Source organism: Heteronotia binoei, chromosome 3, assembly GCF_032191835.1.
Source record: "Heteronotia binoei isolate CCM8104 ecotype False Entrance Well chromosome 3, APGP_CSIRO_Hbin_v1, whole genome shotgun sequence".
In the NCBI taxonomy this organism is placed as follows: domain Eukaryota; kingdom Metazoa; phylum Chordata; class Lepidosauria; order Squamata; family Gekkonidae; genus Heteronotia; species Heteronotia binoei.
In genome coordinates this window covers 175901500-175921667 of record NC_083225.1, presented here as the reverse complement: position 1 = coordinate 175921667, position 20168 = coordinate 175901500, and the positions used below count along the sequence as shown (strand labels likewise).

The window sequence follows — 20168 nt, the reverse complement described above, 5'->3', positions numbered from 1 at the left end:
ACACTGCCTCACAGTGTGGTAGTTGTGAGGATACAATGGAAGAGAGGAGACCTATGTTGCAAGCTGCTTTGCCAGGCATGGCAACCAGCAGGAAATGGGTGTGCAAGGTGCTTTGCCAGGCCTGGCAACCAGCAGGAAATGGGTGTGCATGTAAAACTACAGAGTTTTTGATTCCTAGGGAGGTGTAGTGTCACTTCTGGTTTCACCTGAAAGTGATGTCATGCCATTGCCAACAGCTTCCCCACCCCCACTAGCTGCTGGAGTGCCAGTGGGATGGCTTGCTGGGGGTGCATGTTCCCACCTTGCCAGGCACATGGTAACTCTCTTCCCCATTGGGGAGGCAGGAGTAGGTTTACCAGCTCTGGGTTGGAAATTCCTCCTGAGGTTTGAGGGTGGTGCTTGCAGAGGGTGGGGTTCAGGGAGGAGAGGGAAGGACCTCCGAGGAGTATAATGCCATAGAGTCCACCTTACAAAGCAGCCATTTTCTCCAGGGGAACTGGTCACTGTAGCCTGGAGATCAGTTGTAAGTAAGTAAGTAAATTTTTATTTATACCCCGCCCTCCCTGCCGAGTGGTTCAGTTGTGATTCTGAGAGATCACCAAGCCGTAGCCAGAGGTTGGCAGCCTCTGATGGTGGGATGTAAGCATCAAATAAGTGCAAGAGGGGGACCAAAGACTTTGGGGGGAGGGAAATTCCATTCCCCCCAGCCCCTCTCCAGAATCAGCTCTACTTCTCTCCACTCTCCCCTTCTCTTGGCTCCATCATGCTACCAGAACTCTGAATGAGAGCCAGCTTGGTGTAGTGGTTAAGTGTGCAGACTCTTATCTGGGAGAACCGGGTTTGATTGCCCACTCCTCCACATGCACCTGCTGATGTGACCTTGAGTCAGTCATAAGTTCTTGCAGAGCTGTTCCTCTCAAGAGCAGTTTCTGTCAGAACTCTCTCAGCTCCACCTACCTCACAGGGTGTATGTTGTGAGGAGGTGAAGGGAAAGGAGATTGTAAACTGCCCTGCGACTCCTTTGGGAAATCTCTTCTTTTCTCCCTTTCTCACAATACAAGAACTCATGGGCACTCAAAGTGCTGAGCAGTCAGGTTAGAATGGATAGAAGAAAATACTTCTTCACCCAAAGGATGATTAACATATGGGATTAACTGCCACAGGAGGTGGAGGCAGCTGCAAGCATAGATAGCTTCAAGAGGGGATTGGATAAGCATATGGAGCAGAGGTCCATCAATGGCTATTAGCCCCAGGGTATTGTTGGAACTCTCTATCTGGGGCAGTGATGCTCTGTAATGGAGAGTCCAGCAGACATTTAAACCCTCCCCCCCTGCTTTCTGATGACCCTGAAGTGGGGAGAGGGCCTCCACACTGGGGAATCCCCTTTCCCCAACTGGGGATTGGTAACCCTAAGTAGGGTAGCCAACCTCCAGGTGGGGCCTGGAGATCTCCCAAAATTACAACTAATGGGGAGGGGGGGAATAGGGATGCCAGATATATATATATATATATATATATATATATATATATATATAATTTTTTTGGCCACTGTGTGACACAGAGTGTTGGACTGAATGGGCCATTGGCCTGATCCAACATGGCTTCTCTTATGTTCTTATCCAGGTTGGGAAACTCCTGGGGATTTGGGGATGGATCCTGAAGAGGACAGGGACCTCATTCGGTCACAATCTCATAGAGTCCACCCTCCAACGCATCGATTTTCTTCAGGGGAACTGATCTTTGTAACCCGGAAATGAGCTATAATTACAGAGGATCCCCAGTCCCACCTGCCGGCTGCATTGCATCTTTGCTGAGCTCCCTTCACCCCCCAGTCTCCACCCCTCCCAGGTATTGTTCCCAAATCCCCAGGAATTTCCAAAGCCAAAAGTGGAAAGCAGTGTTCCCTCCAAGCTGAGTTAGTGTGAGCTAGCTCACAGTTTTTAAGCCTCCAGCTCAAACATTTTTGTCTTAGCTCAGGAAAAATGGCTCCAGAGCAAACTCATTTATGTGGCAGCTCACAAGTCACAACTTTCATGCCAGTAGCTCACAAAGTAGAATTTTTGTGCACAATACCCCACAGCTTGAAGGGAGTATTGGTGGCAAGGTAAGGTTGCCAGTTCCTTTTGGACCTTCCTGGAGATTTGGGGATGGGGTTTATGGATGGTGGGATTTGGGGAGGAGGAGAAAGCAGGGAGGAGATGTGCTCTGTCTATGTATCCTTGCCATCCTCCAGCCAGGGCCTGGAAATCATTACCCAGAATTACAGCAACAACAACAAGCTGCTTTGGCGTGTGGAATTCTATGGCATTATATCTGCCTGATAACTGTCTGCTCCCCAAACCCTGCCTCCCCCAGGCTCTGCCCCCAAATCTCCAGGAATTTCCCAACTTGCAGCTGGCAACCCTATATGGTTTATCATAGAACCTGTCCACTGAAATTGCTATTTCCTGCAAGAGAACTGATATCAGTTTTTATTCTGGAAGAACCCCAGGCCCCACCTGGAGTCTGACGATACCTGTAAGGGGGATAGTCAAATTAGCTTTTTATTGGTAGGGTTTTGGCTTGGTTAACTGACAATGAATTGAGGGAGATGTGGTGACTAGGTTTTAGACCAGGGGTGTTAAACATGTGGCCTGAGGGCCGAATCAGGCCTCCGAAGGGCTCTTACCAGGCCCCCGAGCAACAGGCTGTTGTTTGCTTCCTTCTGCATTATACTTTGCTTTGCCAGGCTTGCTCAATCGCACACAAGCTACAGAGTAAAGCCTCTATTTTCTCCATTGGCTGAGGCTCCTCCCTTGGGGTGGAAGGGGGGGGGAGGGAGAGCTTGCTTTGCCAGGCTTGCTCAATTGCTCAGGAGCTATGGAGCAAAGCCTCTATTTTCTCCATTGGCTGAGGATCCTTCCTTGGGGAGGAAGGGAGCGAGACAGAGCTTCTTTTGCCAAGCTCTCTCAATCGCACAGCAGAGCTACTGAGCCATGCCTCTCTTGACTGAGGCTCCTCCCCCTCCTGGTCCCCAGGGGAAGGAAGAAAAGAGCCAGAGCTTCCTTTGCCTAGTTCCCTGGATCCCATAGCAGAGATACAAAGAAAACACCTTTAAGACCAACGAGTGCTAATGTTTTAATCATGTTTTATTTTAAGGTGTTTTTTTAAAAGATCTTTAAACTGTGTCTGTGTCCTTTAGATAGTTTATATCTCTGCTACCTGGCATTACATTTTATGAGACACATGGCCCAGTCTAATAAGGTCTCATTTATGTCAGATCCGACCCTCACACCAAATGAGGTTGACACCCTGTTTAGACTGCTACTTGATCCTTCTTTCACACCAGATACACTATCTTGGCACCATCACCAAAAAGGCCCTGCACATTGTGGCATCTTTTCATTGATAGGATTGCCAGCTCTGGAGATTTTGAGGGTGGAGCTTGGGGAGTGGAGGGACCTAAGTGGAGGGTACAGTGCTATGGAATCTACCCTCCAATGCAGCCCTTTTCTCCAGGGGAACAGATCTCTGTAACTTGAAGATCAGTGGTAATTCCAGTAGATCTCCAACCACCCCACTTGGAGACTGGCAACCCTAACATGACAGTTGTATTAGAGCCAGGCCCTAGGGTTGCCAGCCTCCAGCTGGCAGAGATCAACTCCCCTGGAGAAAAGGGCTGCTTTGAAGGGTGGACTTTATGGCATTGTACCATTCTGAGGCCTTTCCCCTCCCCAAACTTCACTATCTCCCAGATCCACCCCCAAAGTCTCCAGGTATTTTCCATCCCAGACCTGGCAAACCTCTCAGGCCTGACTAGATTACTGAATGTTGATGTTCTTACTTTGTTTTGAGGTTTGTATTAAAGAAAAACCTGTGTTTTACCATTGAAATTTCATTCTACTGTAAATTGCTGGGAAGGGTATTTTATACCTACTGTTTTCATCAGTCGATGAATGAACGTATGATGTGATCAATCTGAGCTCGGGCACAAGGTTGCCAACCTCCAGATGGGGCCTGGGGATCTCCTGCTTTTACAACCGAACTCCAGCTGGCAGAGATCAGCTCCCCTGGAGAAAATGGCTGCTTTGAAGGGTGGACTTTATGGCACTGTACCATGCTGACACCTTTCCCCTCCCCAAACTTCACCATCTCCCAGATCCACCTCCCAAAGTCTCCAGGTATTTTCCAACAGAGACCTGGCATCTCTACTTGGGCATGTTATCTGCACACACACAATAAATGCGAGCATGTTTACCACCAGGCATTCCAGAAGGCCAAGAAAAGCATCCTCAGTTATAAAACAAAACCAGGCTTTCTTCACTGGCCTAACCAGAGGGACAAACATGCCAGTTCTCCAGCGTCTCTCCAAGCCTAGCAGGAGGCCTCGTTGCCATCGCAACCCCTCCCTCCCTCGGGCTTTTCTTTGTTTGCTCCAAGTTTTGGGGCTTCCCCAAATTGATGAATGGCGGAGGCGGGGCTTGGCTGTATCTAGTCCTCCTCCTCTGATCTGGGAAAGCAGTCGAGCATGCAGAGGTGAGCTGCGCACGCTTGTTGGCGCGGCGCCCTGAGGAATGCCTGCAAATGCCGTCCGTGAAGCAAGTTCTCGCTTGCGCGGTGTGGCTTCTAGTTCTAGGGGAAGCCGCCGACAGGATTTTCTACCTCGGCATCGTGGAGGAGTACTGGGATTATGCGCCGACCGGGGAGAATCTGATTAAGGGGAAAAACCTGACAGAAGATGAGTAAGTCGAAGTTGGACTTTGCTGGCGCCTCCGCCTGGGTTGCTTGGAGGTTTTGCTGTAAACATCAGCTTTGCAACAAGAAGTACTTGTTTGTGGCTTCCAGATTAGATTGGGTGTGTGTTTTTGCTTCCTAACTTCTCCGAGAGCCGCCTCAGCCATGAAACAGATATGTTTAAAATGGATGAGATTGCATGTCGATTAAAAAAAAAAAGTAATGTGGAATTTTGGTTATTTCAAGTGCTGGGCATTGGCCGTAGGGCTGCCAAGTCCAATTCAAGAAATATCTGGGGACTTTGGGGGTGGAGCCAGGAGACATTGGGGTGGAGCCAGGAGCAAGGTCGTGACAAGCATAATTGAACTCCAAAGGGAGTTCTGTCCATCACATTTCAAGGGACCGTACATATTTTAAATGCCTTCCTTCCATAGGAAATAATGAAGGATAGGGGCACCTTCTTTGGGGGCTCAAAGAATTGGACCCCCTAGTCCAATCTTTTTGAAACTTAGGGAGTATTTTGGGGAGTGCAACCGGATACTATACAGAAAATTTGGTGCCTCCACCTCAAAAAACAGGGCCCCCAGAGCCCCAGATACCCATGGATAAATTCTCCATTATTTTCTATGGGAATAAGTCTCCATAGGGAATCATGAGTATCCAGAAGACATTTCCCTCCCCTCCCCCCGCTTTCTGATTACCCTGAAGCGGGGGGAGGGCCTCCAAACCGGGGGATCCCCTGCCCCGACCTGGGGATTGGCAACCCTAGCATTGGGTCAACCCAGTGGCCAATTCAAGACCAACAAAGTTTAATTCTGGGTATAAGTTCTTGTGTGTATGCTCACCTGGCACTGCATGTATTCATGACGCATTATTTCATAAGATCGGTCTTTCTACAGAACACCCATTGGAACAATAGAATAGAAAAATGCAAAGATCATTATAGCACTTGAAATGGTTTGATTTCTTTGTTTTTACATCTTAATGTAATTTTATATTCCATGCATTTTCATGGACATGTAAGCTGCTCTGAGCCTGCTTTTGTGGGGAGGGTGGGATATAAATTGAATTAATTAATTAAATAAATAAATATTGCCACCAGTTGCAATGACAAGCAAGCTTTTGAGTTACCCAGAACTCTTCATCAGAGATGTGTGTGTACTGAAGGTGAACGAGAAGGGAGAGGGTAAAAAATGATACTTCAGGATATTTATTTATAGCTTGTCTTTTTTACAGAGAAATACCTCAGGTTTGAGTGAGTCATAAGGAGGAGTACAGGATGCCTTCCAGACTTAATTGGATTACAACATGGTGTTGTTGGGTGTAGAAAAGATATACCAAAAGATACAGTAGTATAACAACCAACTGCTTTCCATTGGTAACGTTTAATCTGATTTTGCCACAGTGCTTAATCAGTACACTATGACCCCTCGTAAGGCAGAGAGAGAAGAAAAAAATGTGATAGTCATATTAACGAAAGTGGGGATTAATTTTAGGCCATGTCCTAGATAGAGGTAATAGAAACCAAATGTATGGGATAATATCCCCAGCAGTCAGAGGGCATCCAGCCCCCAGTGACGTCCAATATTGTCTTACTGTTCCACAGTGACATGGAGGCTATTCATTCCTAAACAGACCTACCAGGAGGTCAAGTCCCACTGAACTCAGTGGGATTCATTTATTTTTAGGGGAGGGATGGTAGCTCAGTGGTAGAGCATCCGCTTGGTAAGCAGAAGGTCCCAGGTTCAGTCCCTGGCATCTCCAACTAAAACGGGTCCAGGCAAATAGGCCTGTAAAACTTCAGCTTGAGACCCTGGAGAGCCACTGCCAGTCTGAGTAGACAATACTGACTTTGATGGGCTGAGGGTCTGATTCAGTATAAGGCAGCTTCATATGTTCATATATGTTAGGGTTAGCCATATTTAGGATCAAGTTATAAAATTCAAGTAAACACTTAATGTACTCTCTCCCTCCTCTCAACAAAATTTGAGTCTAGTGGCACCTTTAAGACCAACAAAGCTTAATACTGGGTGTAAATTCTTGTGTGCATGCACACTTCTGTGTATTTGCAATAAAAGGCTGCTGTGTATAAAAAGAGTGGGCACTTGGGGTTGGCTGACTAAGTCTAAATCTAGGGGACCTGGGTTTGAATCCCCTACTCTCCCATGTAGGCTTGCTGTGTGACCTTGGGCTGGTCCCACATACTCTCGACATAACATATCTTACCTAGTTTTTGTGAAGATAAAACGGAGGAGAGGGGAATAATGAAAGCCACATCAGTTCCCAACTGGGTATAAAGGCAGGGTATGAAGCAAATAAATGAATAATACACATTTAGTTTTATATGATTTCTTCATTCATACTTGTGTGCTTGGAAAATGGTCAAAATGACCTTGAGAGAAAGCATAAAAGTTTTCTTCCAGGTAGCTACTCCAGTTTGAAGACCGCTGAAATCAATAAGATTTTACTGTTGAAGACGTTGATTGTAAAAGACAGAGAGAAGTAGTATTGTTGGATAAATCATTAATTGTACGCCCAGATCCAGGTAGTGGCAGCTGTCAAAATCAGCATATGTTCTGCATTGCATCTGTTCTTGGAAACTTTTTAAAAAGAGAACATTGAAATAATTACGAACAGATATGAAGCTGCCTTGAACTGAATCAGACTACTGGTCCAACACAGTCAGTATTGCCTGCTCAGACTGGCAGTGGCTCTCCAAGGGCTCAGGTAGAGGTCTTTCACATCACCTCCTGCCTGGTCCTTTTAACTGGAGTTGCTGGGGATTAAATCAGGAATTTTCAGCATGCAGACATGCTCTACCACTGAGCCACGGCCCTTTATATTTTTCTGTCCTCGTAGATATCTGAAAAGGAAAAAATTGAGTTTAAGAGGCTGCCACACTTATGAAATATGGCATTCTTCAATAATATTGCCTATGTAGGTTCAGATTGCCTATGTAGGTTCAGATTCATGTAGGTTCAGATTCAGGAAAGCCAGTTTGGTGTAGTGGTTAAGTGTGCAGACTCTTATCTGGGAGAACCGGGTTTGATTCCCCACTCCTCCACTTGCACCTGCTGGAATGGCCTTGGGTCAGCCATAGCTCTGGCAGAGGTTGTCCTTGAAAGGGCAGCTGCTGGGAGAGCCCTCTCCAGCCCCACCCACCTCACAGGGTGTTTGTTGTGGGGGAGGAAGGTAAAGGAGATTGTGAGCCGCTCTGAGACTCTTTGGAGAGGAGGGCGGGATATAAATCCAATATCTTCATCTACCTCACAGGGTGTCTGTTGTGGAGGAGGAAGGTAAAGGAGATTGTGAGCCGCTCTGAGACTCTTCGGAGTGGAGGGCGGGATATAAATCCAATATCTTCATCTACCTCACAGGGTGTCTGTTGTGAGGGAGGAAGGTAAAGGAGATTGTGAGCCGCTCTGAGACTCTTCGGAGTGGAGGGTGGGATATAAATCCAATAACTTCTTCTTCTGTGAGAGCCCTCTCCAGCCCCACCCACCTCACAGGGTGTCTGTTGTGGGGGAGGAAGGTAAAGGAGATTGTGAGCCGCTCTGAGACTCTTTGGAGTGGAGGGCGGGATATAAATCCAATATCTTCTTCTTCTTCTTCTTCAGTGGTTTCTGTGGCCTTGGACTGAACAGGCTGGAAAGCTGAATCTCTTAATCTTCATTGGGTTTTAAAGTGTTGTTTATTAGCATTTAAGTTACTTGCTGCTGGTTTTCACTGGTTGAGATCAAACGCAGTGTTGAGCAGAACAAATTCTTAGGATTCCAAAGCAGTAGTGTGCAAAATCAGACCTCTGTTGGCAGCTCTTGGCCTGATGTTAGTCTGCCACTTCTGTGGTCATTGGAGTGAAGCAAGGTAAGCTGCCGGAATGGGAAAACGGTAACAAGCTGGAATGTTTACTCTGCTTTCACAATGTATGTATGCGGTCATGGCTTTGTTCTTCCCTCTGATAGGCGACGTTTGTTTATTCTCCTAGTAGGCAATGTTTATTTCTATCACACTGTGGTACGGTTGCCAACTTCCAGGTGGCCGCTGTAGATCTCCTGCTGTTATATTCAGTCTCCAGGTGATCAATACCAGTTCCCTGGCTGACTGGCAGCAGCGAGAGCCAGTTTGGTGTAGTGGTTAAGTGCATGGAGTCATATCTGGGAGAACCGGGTTTGATTCTTCACTCCTCCACTTGCAGCTGCTGGAATGGCTTTGGGTCAGCCATAGCTCTCGTACAGCTGTCTTTGAAAGGGCAACTTCTGTCAGAGCTCTCTCAGCCCCACCTACCTCACAAGGGTGTCTGTTGTTGGGAAGGAAGATAAAGGAGATTGTGAGTCACTCTCTCTGAGATTCAGAGTGGCGGGAGGGGTATAAATCCAATTTCTTCTTCTTCTCCTCCAGGATCTCAGTTAGAGATCTTTCACATCTGATCCTTTTTACTGGCAATACTGAAGACTGAACCTGGGGCCTAAAGTCTCTATCACTGATGTGATCAATTAGAGTATGATGTTTTGCAACAACACTGATCATATGACAAGGTAGTATGAAAAAAGTAAGAAAAGAATTTCAGGTGAATCCACCGTTGTGGCCAGTAAAAGGTTCAGTCATTCCACATCTCTTCCCTGTATTTTCCAGAGACATGTAGCTGACGCTGATACACAACATAATATTAGTACAGTCACCATTTTCCTGCCAAATGTGGAAGTGAGGAGGCTCTACAAAGGATGTCATGTAATGCATGTGACTCAACTGGCCATTACCCAGTGATGCAGGGGTGTTCCCTTGTGGTTTGGTGTGAATCTGTGGCGTTCTCTGTCAATAGCATCAAGTTTGCTGCTAATATAGACTTCATCATGTGAAGACCTACACAAAATTAATGGATAAAAATGATTTTTCAGTTTGTTTCCATTCAAGTTGGGAGAGCCCAAATGACTCTATCTGTCAAAGCTGGAGGAGAATTTGAACTCAAATCATCACACCCAGAAGTTCTGATTGACTAAAATATTGCCTTAACCTAACCCTCCCTTTTCTTTCCAGAGAAGCCATTCCATTTGTGAAAAGAGGAGCTAACAGGATAGGCCGTGTTTACAAAAAGGCCATTTTCAGACAATTCACAGACAAGACCTACTCTCAGGAAATCGCCAAACCATCTTGGCTTGGTTTTCTTGGACCTGTGCTGAGAGCTGAGGAAAGAGATACATTCATCGTTCATATGAAGAACTTTGCTTCCCGGCCTTATTCTGTGCATCCACATGGAACCTTTTATAAGAAAGATTCTGAAGGTAAAACAAAAATATCTTTATTGTCCCTTACTCTTGAGAGCCACTGGATAGCATTTAGACATGACCGGAGGAGACCTGTGCTCAAGTGTGTGTTCAGCTGTGAGGCTCCTCAGGTGATCTCGAGCAAGTCTCTTTGTCCATCAGTTAAATCTGTGACTTTCTAATTTCCTAACTTCAGGGAATGGGTTTCACATCCACTAATCTGCTGAGGAAGGCTTGTAAATCTGCCACAGAAGTTTTGCAGGTTGCAAAGGATTCTGGGTCATGCTGTCAGGTGCACACTAATTTACAGAGGACTAGAAGGGCCAGTTAGGCCTTATAGTTAACCCCTGTAAATGGAGAGTGTGTCTTTATCTAACACTACTCCTCAGTGTGTGTTTTATGCAAAGACTATGGGAAGATACTGTGTGTTTTATGGGAAGATCACAAATGGTGGGCAGGCAGTCTTTCAGGAAAGCTTTCCTCCATTACCAGTCTGCAGTCTGGGCTTAACTGAATGATATATTGTTCCTGAGTCCATCCTGTTGATGCGCCTAGAGCTGGTATTTAGTGACGCAAGAATGAAGGTTGCACACAGTAGTTGTAAAACCACTATATACAGTTTATTTACACCTATCACTCTCCAAACCGGCAGTATGCTCTGCTGCTCTCCAACTTCCATAACCCACACATAGCAAAGTGTCTTTGTACATTTATACATCAAGTAACCAATCAGCATCGTGCTGAGTCATGCTGACTGTGCTTCTGGGCTGATGCAATCCTGGCACCCAGCCACCTCCTGTCATTTAGATGATCTAGCTTAGCAGATCAGTTTCACTTTCCCAGCATGTGCTATAAACTGTCAACTCTGTTAAATACAGCGACACATCCTTGCATTCTGTCTAGCAGATGTTCCCACATAGAACTTGATTTACTAGGTACAGGGCTGTCTTAGCCAAGGGGCATACAGGGCAGCCATCCTAGGCCCTAGGGTAGGGGAGCCTAACTGCCCCCAAACCCCTGCCCCTCCAGTGGAAGGGGGGGAAACAAGAAGAACAGGCAGGCTCCTACTGCTGCAAGCACCCACTTTCTCCGGGGCTGACAAGTGAGAGCCACCTCTTGCTTGATTCTTTTTTGTAGCAGGAACTCCTTTTTTGTAGCAGGAGAGCCAGTTTGGTGTAGTGGTTAAGTGTGTGGACTCTTATCTGGGAGAACCAGGTTTGATTCCCCACTCCTCCACTTGCACCTGCTGGCATGGCCTTGGGTCAGCCATAGCTCTGGCAGAGGTTGTCCTTGAAAGGGCAGCTGCTATGAGAGCCCTCTCCAGCCCCACCCACCTCACAGGGTGTCTGTTGTGGGGGAGGAAGGTAAAGGAGATTGTGAGCCGCTCTGAGACTCTTCGGAGTGGAGGGCGGGATATAAATCCAATATCTTCTTCTTCTTCTTCCTTTGCATATTAGCCCACACTCCTCTTATGTAGCCAATCCTCCAAGAGCTTACAGGGCTCTCCTTACAGGGCCTACTGTAAGCTCCAGGAGAATTGGCTACATCAGGGGTGTGTAGCCTAATGTGCAAATGAGTTCCTGCTACAAAAAAGCCCTGCTTGTTACCCAGACTGGACCCAGAGAAAGGGAAATTAGTTTTACAAAGGGTTCCAGAAAGGAATAATTGCAGGACCTTGAGTGCCGTGGTGGATCTCAGCAGAGATACCCCAAAATACAATTGTGAAGAAAGACAGTGAGAGAGAATAATTATAAATACAAATGAATAACTTTGTTGTGAACAAAATAAAGGAAAAAGGAATACAAATGTAAAGAATCTATACTTGGCACCTGAGAACTAATTCCCTACGTCATCCCACATGTGCATACACCAAAGAAGAAAGCACACTTATAAAAGGTAAAGGTAGTCCCCCGTGCAAGCACCAGTCGTTTCCAACTCTGGGATGACGTCGCATCACAATGTTTTCATGGCAGACTTTTTATGGGGTGGTTTGCCATTGCCTTCCCCAGTCATCTACACTTTCTAAAAGATAGAATGAAGGAAATTGGGAAGTTTGAGGGAAGGGACATACAGTTTTGGGAATTTGAGGTCTGAAGTGATCCAAGGCAGATCCAATTGAGGTCCAAGGAGCGGAATTTGAGGAGGAAAAGGAGAGGAAAAGCCTGCAAGGTGTAGCAAAAGTTCTTAGAAGGAAACCAGGGTTCTGACCAGCAGAGATCTGAACTGAGGATTTGAGGGTCAATATGCTAGGGCACGAGGTCCTTCTTTTATGAAGATCCTCACAGTAGGTGGGGTTTGGCTGTCCTGGCTATGGATTGAGTTGAGACAAAAAGTTTGAATCTCACTGGCTGGTTTAAAATTACCTGCTGTCAGACTTTGGGGAGGGGGAGAAGTGGGGAAAATACTTTGATTAGGCAATTGGGAGCCCAAATCTGCATGGGCCCAAGGAACCTGGGGGAGACAACGTGATTAACATCATTAGGGTTTGTAGAATCTTTCGGGATCAAGTGTCGTGTTCTACTGGATAAAGTTTTCCTTCCAGACGTTTCGTTCTCAGCTGCGGAGAACATCCTCAGTGGCGTTGCAGCCGGAGCAGGCACTCAGACCTTCTTGGCTGCTGTGCATTGAGTGGGGCCAGGGCTGCTGGAGAGCTGCTATTTGTAGGCTGGAGGGGGTGTGATGAAAGGGCAATTGTTTTGTGGATGTGCCCATTGTTTGGTGGGGCTTCCTGGAAGGGTAGTGATAAGGAAACTGGCTGTTGAATGTGACCATTGTTCTGTGTTAATTGCTGGGAAGGTTGGAAGGGGTTTGAAGATAAGGATGTTGGAGCAAGAATCTACATAAACCCAGTCTGACAGCTACAGTATGACAGCTGGTGATCTAGCTGCCAGGCTAGGTCACAGTGACCTGATCAGCAGACCGGCTTGAGCCGGCAGAAGCCAAGTGATGCAATCTGCTGAGTCAGCACGGCCAGGATTGGCCGCTTGGACTATATATGATCTGTGTGTGCATCACACAGGTCTCTCCCTGTGAGATGGTGGTTAGGCGAAGCACTTTGTCCGTGGAGGTGATATTGTATAGACTGCACAAGAGAGCACTTGTCGTGTATATATGTTAATACACCTTTTGGCACTAGTTGCACGCGTCTGCCTGATTTTCTTTCCTGAAGCCCTGTGTCGGGCAAGTCATCTCCCTCACTCTGCTACTCCCGCTCCGACAGGGTTATGGGCCCAGCACGCTTCCGCTGCGCGGAGGAGAGAGTTGAGAGTTGAGCTGACTGTGAGTTTGGAAAGAGCCGGAGGCGAGGAACGCCGGTGAAGGACACAGAAGCACCACCGTTCTCTGTTTGAGAGCCAGAGGGACGTCGGCAGCCAGCTGTGAGGAGGAGTCGGCACGATGGCTCAGCAACAGCTTGGAGTAGCCGTTGAGAAGCTCACCTCAGCCAACTACGCGGTGTGGAGCCTGAGAATGCAACACTACCTCAAGCGTGAAGGGCAATGGCTGTTCGTGAGTAACCCCCCTGCTGACTTATCTCCTGCCGAGACTGTGTTATCGGATAAGGCACTGGCCAACATAGTGCTATCTATAGGAGATGACCAGCTGGTTTATGTGCGAGGGAAGGACACTCCCAAGGCTGCCTGGGACGCGTTGAGTGCGGTGCATGTTAGCACCACTGCTGGCTCCCTCATGGCCTTGACAAGGAGGATGTTCCGCACCGTTATGCCGGCTGGAGGGTGTGTGAAAGATCACATCAAACGGCTAACGGACTGTTTCGTTGAGCTGGAGGCAAGAGGCAAGACTGTAGCTCCAGACGACAGAGTGTACATTTTGCTGTCGTCGTTGCCACCTGAGTACACTCCCCTGATAACTTCTCTGGAGACGGTGGACGTAGCGACCCTGACCATGGAATACGTCTGTGCCCACCTGCTTGACTTCCAAGAGAGAATTGCGGCCGTGAGCTGTCCGGGGGTGTCGGCCGGGCAGCGTGCTGTTATCGGTGTGTCCGGGAAGACAGCCAAGAATGAGCCAGCTTTTGCTGCTGGCAGGCGTCCGAAGGTGGAGGAAGTGGAGCCGACTGCGTTTGCAGTCCGTCGCTGCTATGGATGCGGGTCGTCGCAGCACCTGCTCCGAGCTTGCCCTGAGAGGGAGAAGAGGCGGGGGCGTGTGCGGCGAGAGCGGAGGACCGCCAGCCCGTGTGAGGAAGCAACCCGGCTGGTCACGTCTGCAGTAGAGAGCACAGGGTCTGCTTGGATTTTAGACTCCGGGGCAACGAGCCATCTCTGCTGCGAGAAGGAGTTGTTGAAAAACATTGACAGTCCTGAGCATAAGTATGTGAGATTGGCTGATGGGACCACTGCCAATTCTGTTTGCTCAGGCAATGTGGAATTTCCTGCACTGAAATGTATGTTGCAAAATGTGTTGTATGTACCCTCACTGCAGTCTAACCTGTTGAGTGTTAGCACACTGTTTGACCAGGGATACCAGGTGAGATTTGAGAAAACCTGCTGCAAAATCCTGGGAGGTGGGGGAAAGTTGCTTGTGACAGGAAAGAGGGAAGGTAAACTGTATGTGGTCCAGAGTGATTGTGCCCAGGTGGCTCAGGTGTCGAATGAGCCTGTGCACAATAATTGTATACATTTGCTCCATAGGAGACTTGGGCACTGCGGATTTAGGGCGTTAAAGAAAACCCTGGAGCTTGTGCCTAGTTTGAAAGTAAATCCTTGCAAATGTTACTTGGATTGCCAGGTCTGCAAGAAGACCAAAAGCAAGGCGTGTGCTGTCGCTAAAGAAAGCTCAAGGGAAAGCACACGAGCCCTGGAACTAGTCCATTTAGACGTTATTGGCCCATTGCCAAAGAGTCTGTCGGGGAGGAGATACTGCTTGGTGGCCACCGACGACCACACGAGGTACGCGTGGGTTTTCACCATGGTGCATAAGTCTGAGGTGTATAAGACATTCACCAAGTGGGTCAAAGCAGTGGAGAGACAATTAGGGGTTAATCTCCTGGCTGTACAAACCGACAGAGGGGGGGAATTCTTATCTAACCAGATGAAACGTTGGCTGGAGAACAAGGGCATTGCCCACCGTCTGACGAACCCGGCAACGCCCCGAGAAAATGGGCATGGGGCTGTATTGCAGAATGTGATGTATTGCATGTTAGAGGATGCACAACTGCCAATGACCTATTGGGCAGAAACCATACATGCAGCTGTTTTTTTGCAAAATAGGGTTTGGTGTAATACTGTGAAAAATGTGCCTTACAGGTTACTGTTGAACAAGACCCCAGATTTGAGTTCTTTAAAAGTCTTTGGGTCACGGGCTCGGGTTGGCATCCACTCCACGAGTAGCGGGGAGGGGGATGTCCGGGCAGAGAGCCTAATTTTTCTGGGCTACAAGCCAAGGGCCAGGTGTTATCGTTTCTGCAATAGCCAAAGCAAGATAACACTTAGTAAGAGTGCCCAGTTCAATGAAGAAAGCAGCTGGCCAAGGTTGCACTCCTTGCAGAAACAATTTGTCCTGCTGCCAAGTAGCGATAACGATGTTGGAGCGCAGCCCAGAACTCCAGCCCAGGAGGTGGCACCCAGTGGGGCTGGAGAAGGTGAGCCGAATGCTGGCACAGAGCCTGACGAGCAGAGTCAGGAGGCAGAGCCTCAAATGCAGGACCTGGAGGTAAAGTGTGAGAGTCAGGGGGTTCAACACCCAATTACAGGGGCAGAGCAACCAGCCCAGGAGGTGGGAACAGAGCAACCCGAAGAAGACAAAGCCGGTCCAAGCACAGGGCCACGGGTGTCTGCCAGGTCCACCAAAGGCCAACGTCCCGCTAGGTACAAGTGTCCCTATGTCACTCTGACTGTCAATCCAGACCCACCCGGATTTGAGGAAATGTTAAAAGAAAAGGCTAAGAAATGGAAAGCCTGGGTGGCAGAGTGCGAGGCAAGGGAGAAGGAGGCTGAAGCCAAGCGTCTGAAAGAGCTGGCTGAACAGGAACACGATGATGTGTTTTACAATCATGATGAGTCCCTGAACGAATTCCGGAAAGGGTTCCGAGCTACGTAAATATGAACTGTAATGTCGCTGGTGGACATGTATGTAAACTGTGTAAAGTGTTTTGGTGCACTGGGTTCAAATAGATTAGGAGGTGTGTTGGAGCAAGAATCTACATAAACCCAGTCTGACAGCTACAGTATGACAGCTGGTGATCTAGCTGCCAGGCTAGGTCACAGTGACCTGATCAGCAGACCGGCTTGAGCCGGCAGAAGCCAAGTGATGCAATCTGCTGAGTCAGCACGGCCAGGATTGGCCGCTTGGACTATATATGATCTGTGTGTGCATCACACAGGTCTCTCCCTGTGAGATGGTGGTTAGGCGAAGCACTTTGTCCGTGGAGGTGATATTGTATAGACTGCACAAGAGAGCACTTGTCGTGTATATATGTTAATACACCTTTTGGCACTAGTTGCACGCGTCTGCCTGATTTTCTTTCCTGAAGCCCTGTGTCGGGCAAGTCATCTCCCTCACTCTGCTACTCCCGCTCCGACAAAGGAAGATGGTTGTTGACTGTGCTGATTGTTCTGTGGAATTTGCTGGTTGTTCTGAGACTTTCTGCAATTTATAGTCTGTAGGGTGTTTTGCAGAGCTGGGTACCAAGATTGGTGGATGAAAATGCCTTCTTCCTTTCTGTTAAAATTGTGCTGGTGTTTGTAAATCTCAATAGCTTCTCTGTTCAGGCGAGTATGATAATGTGAGACCGTAGAAAGGACTTCAGTTCTTTCAAAGTGGATGACGTGGTCTCCTTCTTGAAGTGCATGTTCAGCTACAGCTGATTTTTCTGGCTGAAACAAGCAACAGTGTATCTTGTGTTCGGTGAGACGGGTGTTGATACTGCGTTGGGTAGTGCCAATGTAGACTGCACCACAGGAGCAGGGTATCTTGTAGACTCCAGGGGTTGAAAGTGGATCTCTCATATCTTTGGCCGAGCGCAGCATGTGGCGGATCTGTTGTGTGGGCTTGAAGACTGTGTCAACATTATGGCGTTTGAGAATTTTGCCAATGCGGTCGGTGACAGATTTTATGTAGGGCAGGAAGGCTGTACCCACATTTGTGTGTGGCTCGGGATTTGGTGTGGATGGTCTCCTGGGATGAACATACTTTAATTAGGTTGAAGTGAGCCAGATTTGCACGGACACAACAGTCTGGGTGAGGCAAAATAGTTCATGAAACAGGATGGAGTACAAATTAGGGAGGAACTGTGGCTCAGTGGTAGAGCATCGGCTTGATAAGCAGAAGGTCCCAGGTTCAATCCCCAGCATCTCCAACTAAAAAGGGTCCAGGCAAGTAGGCGTGAAAAACCTCAGCTTGAGACCCTGGAGAGCCACTGCCAGTCTGAGTAGACAATACTGACTTTGATGGACCGGGGGTCTGATTCAGTATAAGGCAGCTTCATATGCTCATATATGCTCAAATTAATGACTTGAGTGTCCTTAAGTAAAACCAAACAAAAAGATGAACTGAGCATTTCTTAATAAAATAAAAACTTTCTTGGGCTGGGCAGGCACCTTTGGGATGTGTCAGGATATTGGGTGATTTCTGCAGTGTTGAAAAATCTTTTGATCTTGAGAATCGTATTACCCTGAGCTGGGGGATAGTGCATCTAATTAGCTTGTAATTCCAGCACACCCTTCCTCTTCTTTCCTGGGATTTTATAATGTCATGGCTGTACCCAGGTGCCTTTATGAGACTCCCCAAGTTTCAGCTCCTGTGGTACGTAGGCTCTAAAAGGGCATGCTTATTAAAACAACTAAGTCCAAAATAAGAGGGGACCCGTACTAAGGGGTCTCGGCTGAAGGGGGTCCTTACATTCTGGCCCTGACAGTGATTCTGCGGCCCCAGCCTGAGGTGGCAGTGATTCTGAGGCCCCAGCCTGAGGTGGCAGTGATTCTGCGGCCCCAGCCTGAGGTGGCAGTGATTCTGGGGGCCCAGCCTGGATTTTTGCTCATGGCCCAAGAATCACTATCATGAAGACCAGACACTTAAACAACCATTTCCTGTGTGTTGTACTCAAATACCTGTTCCCAGCTTGGTGTAGTGGTTAAGTGTGTGGACTCTTATCTGGGAAAACCAGGTTTGATTCCCCACTCCTTCACATGCACCTGCTGATGTGACCTTGAGTCAGTCACAAGCTCACAGAGCTGTTCCTCTCAAGAGCCAGTTTGGTGTAGTGGTTAAGTGTGCGGATTCTTTTCTGGGAGAATCGGGTTTAATTCCCCACTCCTCCACTTGCAGCTGCTGGAATGGCTTTGGGTCAACCATAGCTCTCGTAGGAGTTGTCCTTGAAAGGGCAGCTGTTGTAAGAGCTCTCTCAGCCCCACCTACCTCATAGGGTAGGGTGTCTGTTGTGGGGGACGGGGAAGGTAAAGGAGATTGTGACCACTCTGAGATTCTGAGATTCATAGTATAGGATGGGATATAAATCCAATATCATCAACTACTACTTCTCCTCCTCCTCCTTCATCTTCTTCTTCTTCAGTTTCTGTCAGAGCTCTCTCAGCTCCACCTACCTCACAGGGTGCCTTTTGTGAGGAGGGGAAGGAGATTGTAAGCTGCTCTGAGACTCCTTCTGATAGTGAAGGGCAGGGTATACATCCAAGCTCTTCTTCTGATCTGAGTTGGGCCCTTGTCTGCCTAGGAAATGAGGAACACTCGATGCACATCTGTTTGGCAGGACCAAGGACGGACCCAGGACCAATGTATCATATAGTTAGGCCCTCATAAGGAACTCCTGATTAGCTCCCAAGGAGGTCCAAGGTTTTTCAAGACACAATTTAAAAAATCCTGGACTATATAAGTCTCAGTCTGGTCCGGCAATGCAATGATGTTTAGGGTTTTTTTTAAAAAAAACAGTGCTGGTGTCTGAATGGCTCCTCCCAAGCAAGAGCATTTCCCCTTGCACATGACATTTCTGCACATTTTCTCAGAAGAAGACTGCAGATTTATACCCTGCTTTTATCTCTGAATCTGAGACTCAGAGCGGCTTACCATCTCCTATATCTTCTCCTCCCACAACAGACACCCTGTGAGGTGAGTGGGGCCGAGAGGGCTCTCACAGCAGCTGTGCTTTCAAGGACAACTCCTGCGATAGCTATGGCTAACCCAAGGCCATTCCAGCAGCTGTAAGTGGAGGAGTGGGGAATCAAAACTGGTTCTCCCAGATAAGAGTCCGTGCACTTAACCACTACATCAAACTGGCTCCTCTGGACTGATTATGTTATCTGATAGACATCAGATAACACTTGTTTGCTGTTTCTTTCCTTTTTCACGTTGATTCTTTTTTTTTCACAATTTTTTTTAAAAAATGTGCAATATGCTTTTTAATACATTTAATTTTTTTAACCAAGTTTCTTCCCTGTTCTAACAGGAGCCCTTTACCCTGATGGCACAGGGGGCAAAAGTAAAGCCGATGATTTTGTGCTTCCCGGTGGCAATTATACGTATACATGGCCTGTGACCGATGACTTTGCCCCTACGGCGGCAGACCCCCAGTGCCTGACTTGGATTTACCATTCACACATTGATACTCCAAAAGATATCAGCTCCGGGTTGATTGGACCGCTGCTGGTTTGCAAGAAAGGTACAGAACTGAAAGCTCAGAAAGCTTTGTCTCTTGATGTGGTTTGATCTTGGCATATGCCATCCTTGCTGTTTCTTTCAAGCAGGTAACTAAAGGCAGGGGTGGAACACTAGCAGGAGCTCCTTTTCATATTAAGCCACACCCCCTGATGTAGCCAATCTTCCAAGAGCTTACAAAAAAGAGCTTTGTTAGCTCTTGGAGGATTGGCTACATCAGGAGGGTGTGGCCTAATATGCAAAGGAGCTCCTGCTAGAATTCCATCCCTTACTAAAGGGAATCTCCATGTTCACAGATAGTTAGCCTCTGAATCCCAGTTCCACGAGACAACATCAGAAGAGGGTCTCAGTTTTAAGTTGTTGTTGCACTGGTACATTACGCTACATAAATTATATTTACTATCAAAGATCTGTGGCCCTTACTGTTGGAAAAAATGTGGCAACATAAGCACAGCATATCACTTATGGTGGGAATGTCCAATTATACAAAAATTTTGGAAACAAGTTCACTCCCAAATCTGTGACATCCTGTCCAAAGAATTAGCCTACTCTCCTGACTTTTTGCTATTA

General features: G+C 47.5%; 1 protein-coding gene across 1 annotated transcript in view; it reads left to right on the top strand.

The window, feature by feature from the left end:
• Nucleotides 1–4552: 4552 nt before the first annotated feature.
• The window catches only part of HEPHL1 (hephaestin like 1), a 59447-nt gene continuing 43831 nt past the window's right edge, over nucleotides 4553–20168 (top strand). The window contains exons 1-3 of the mRNA XM_060234933.1: nucleotides 4553–4721; nucleotides 9748–9992; nucleotides 19390–19602. Coding sequence (XP_060090916.1) covers nucleotides 4564–4721; nucleotides 9748–9992; nucleotides 19390–19602 — 616 coding nt within the window. The 5' untranslated portion in view covers nucleotides 4553–4563. The remainder of the gene's footprint in view (nucleotides 4722–9747; nucleotides 9993–19389; nucleotides 19603–20168) is intronic.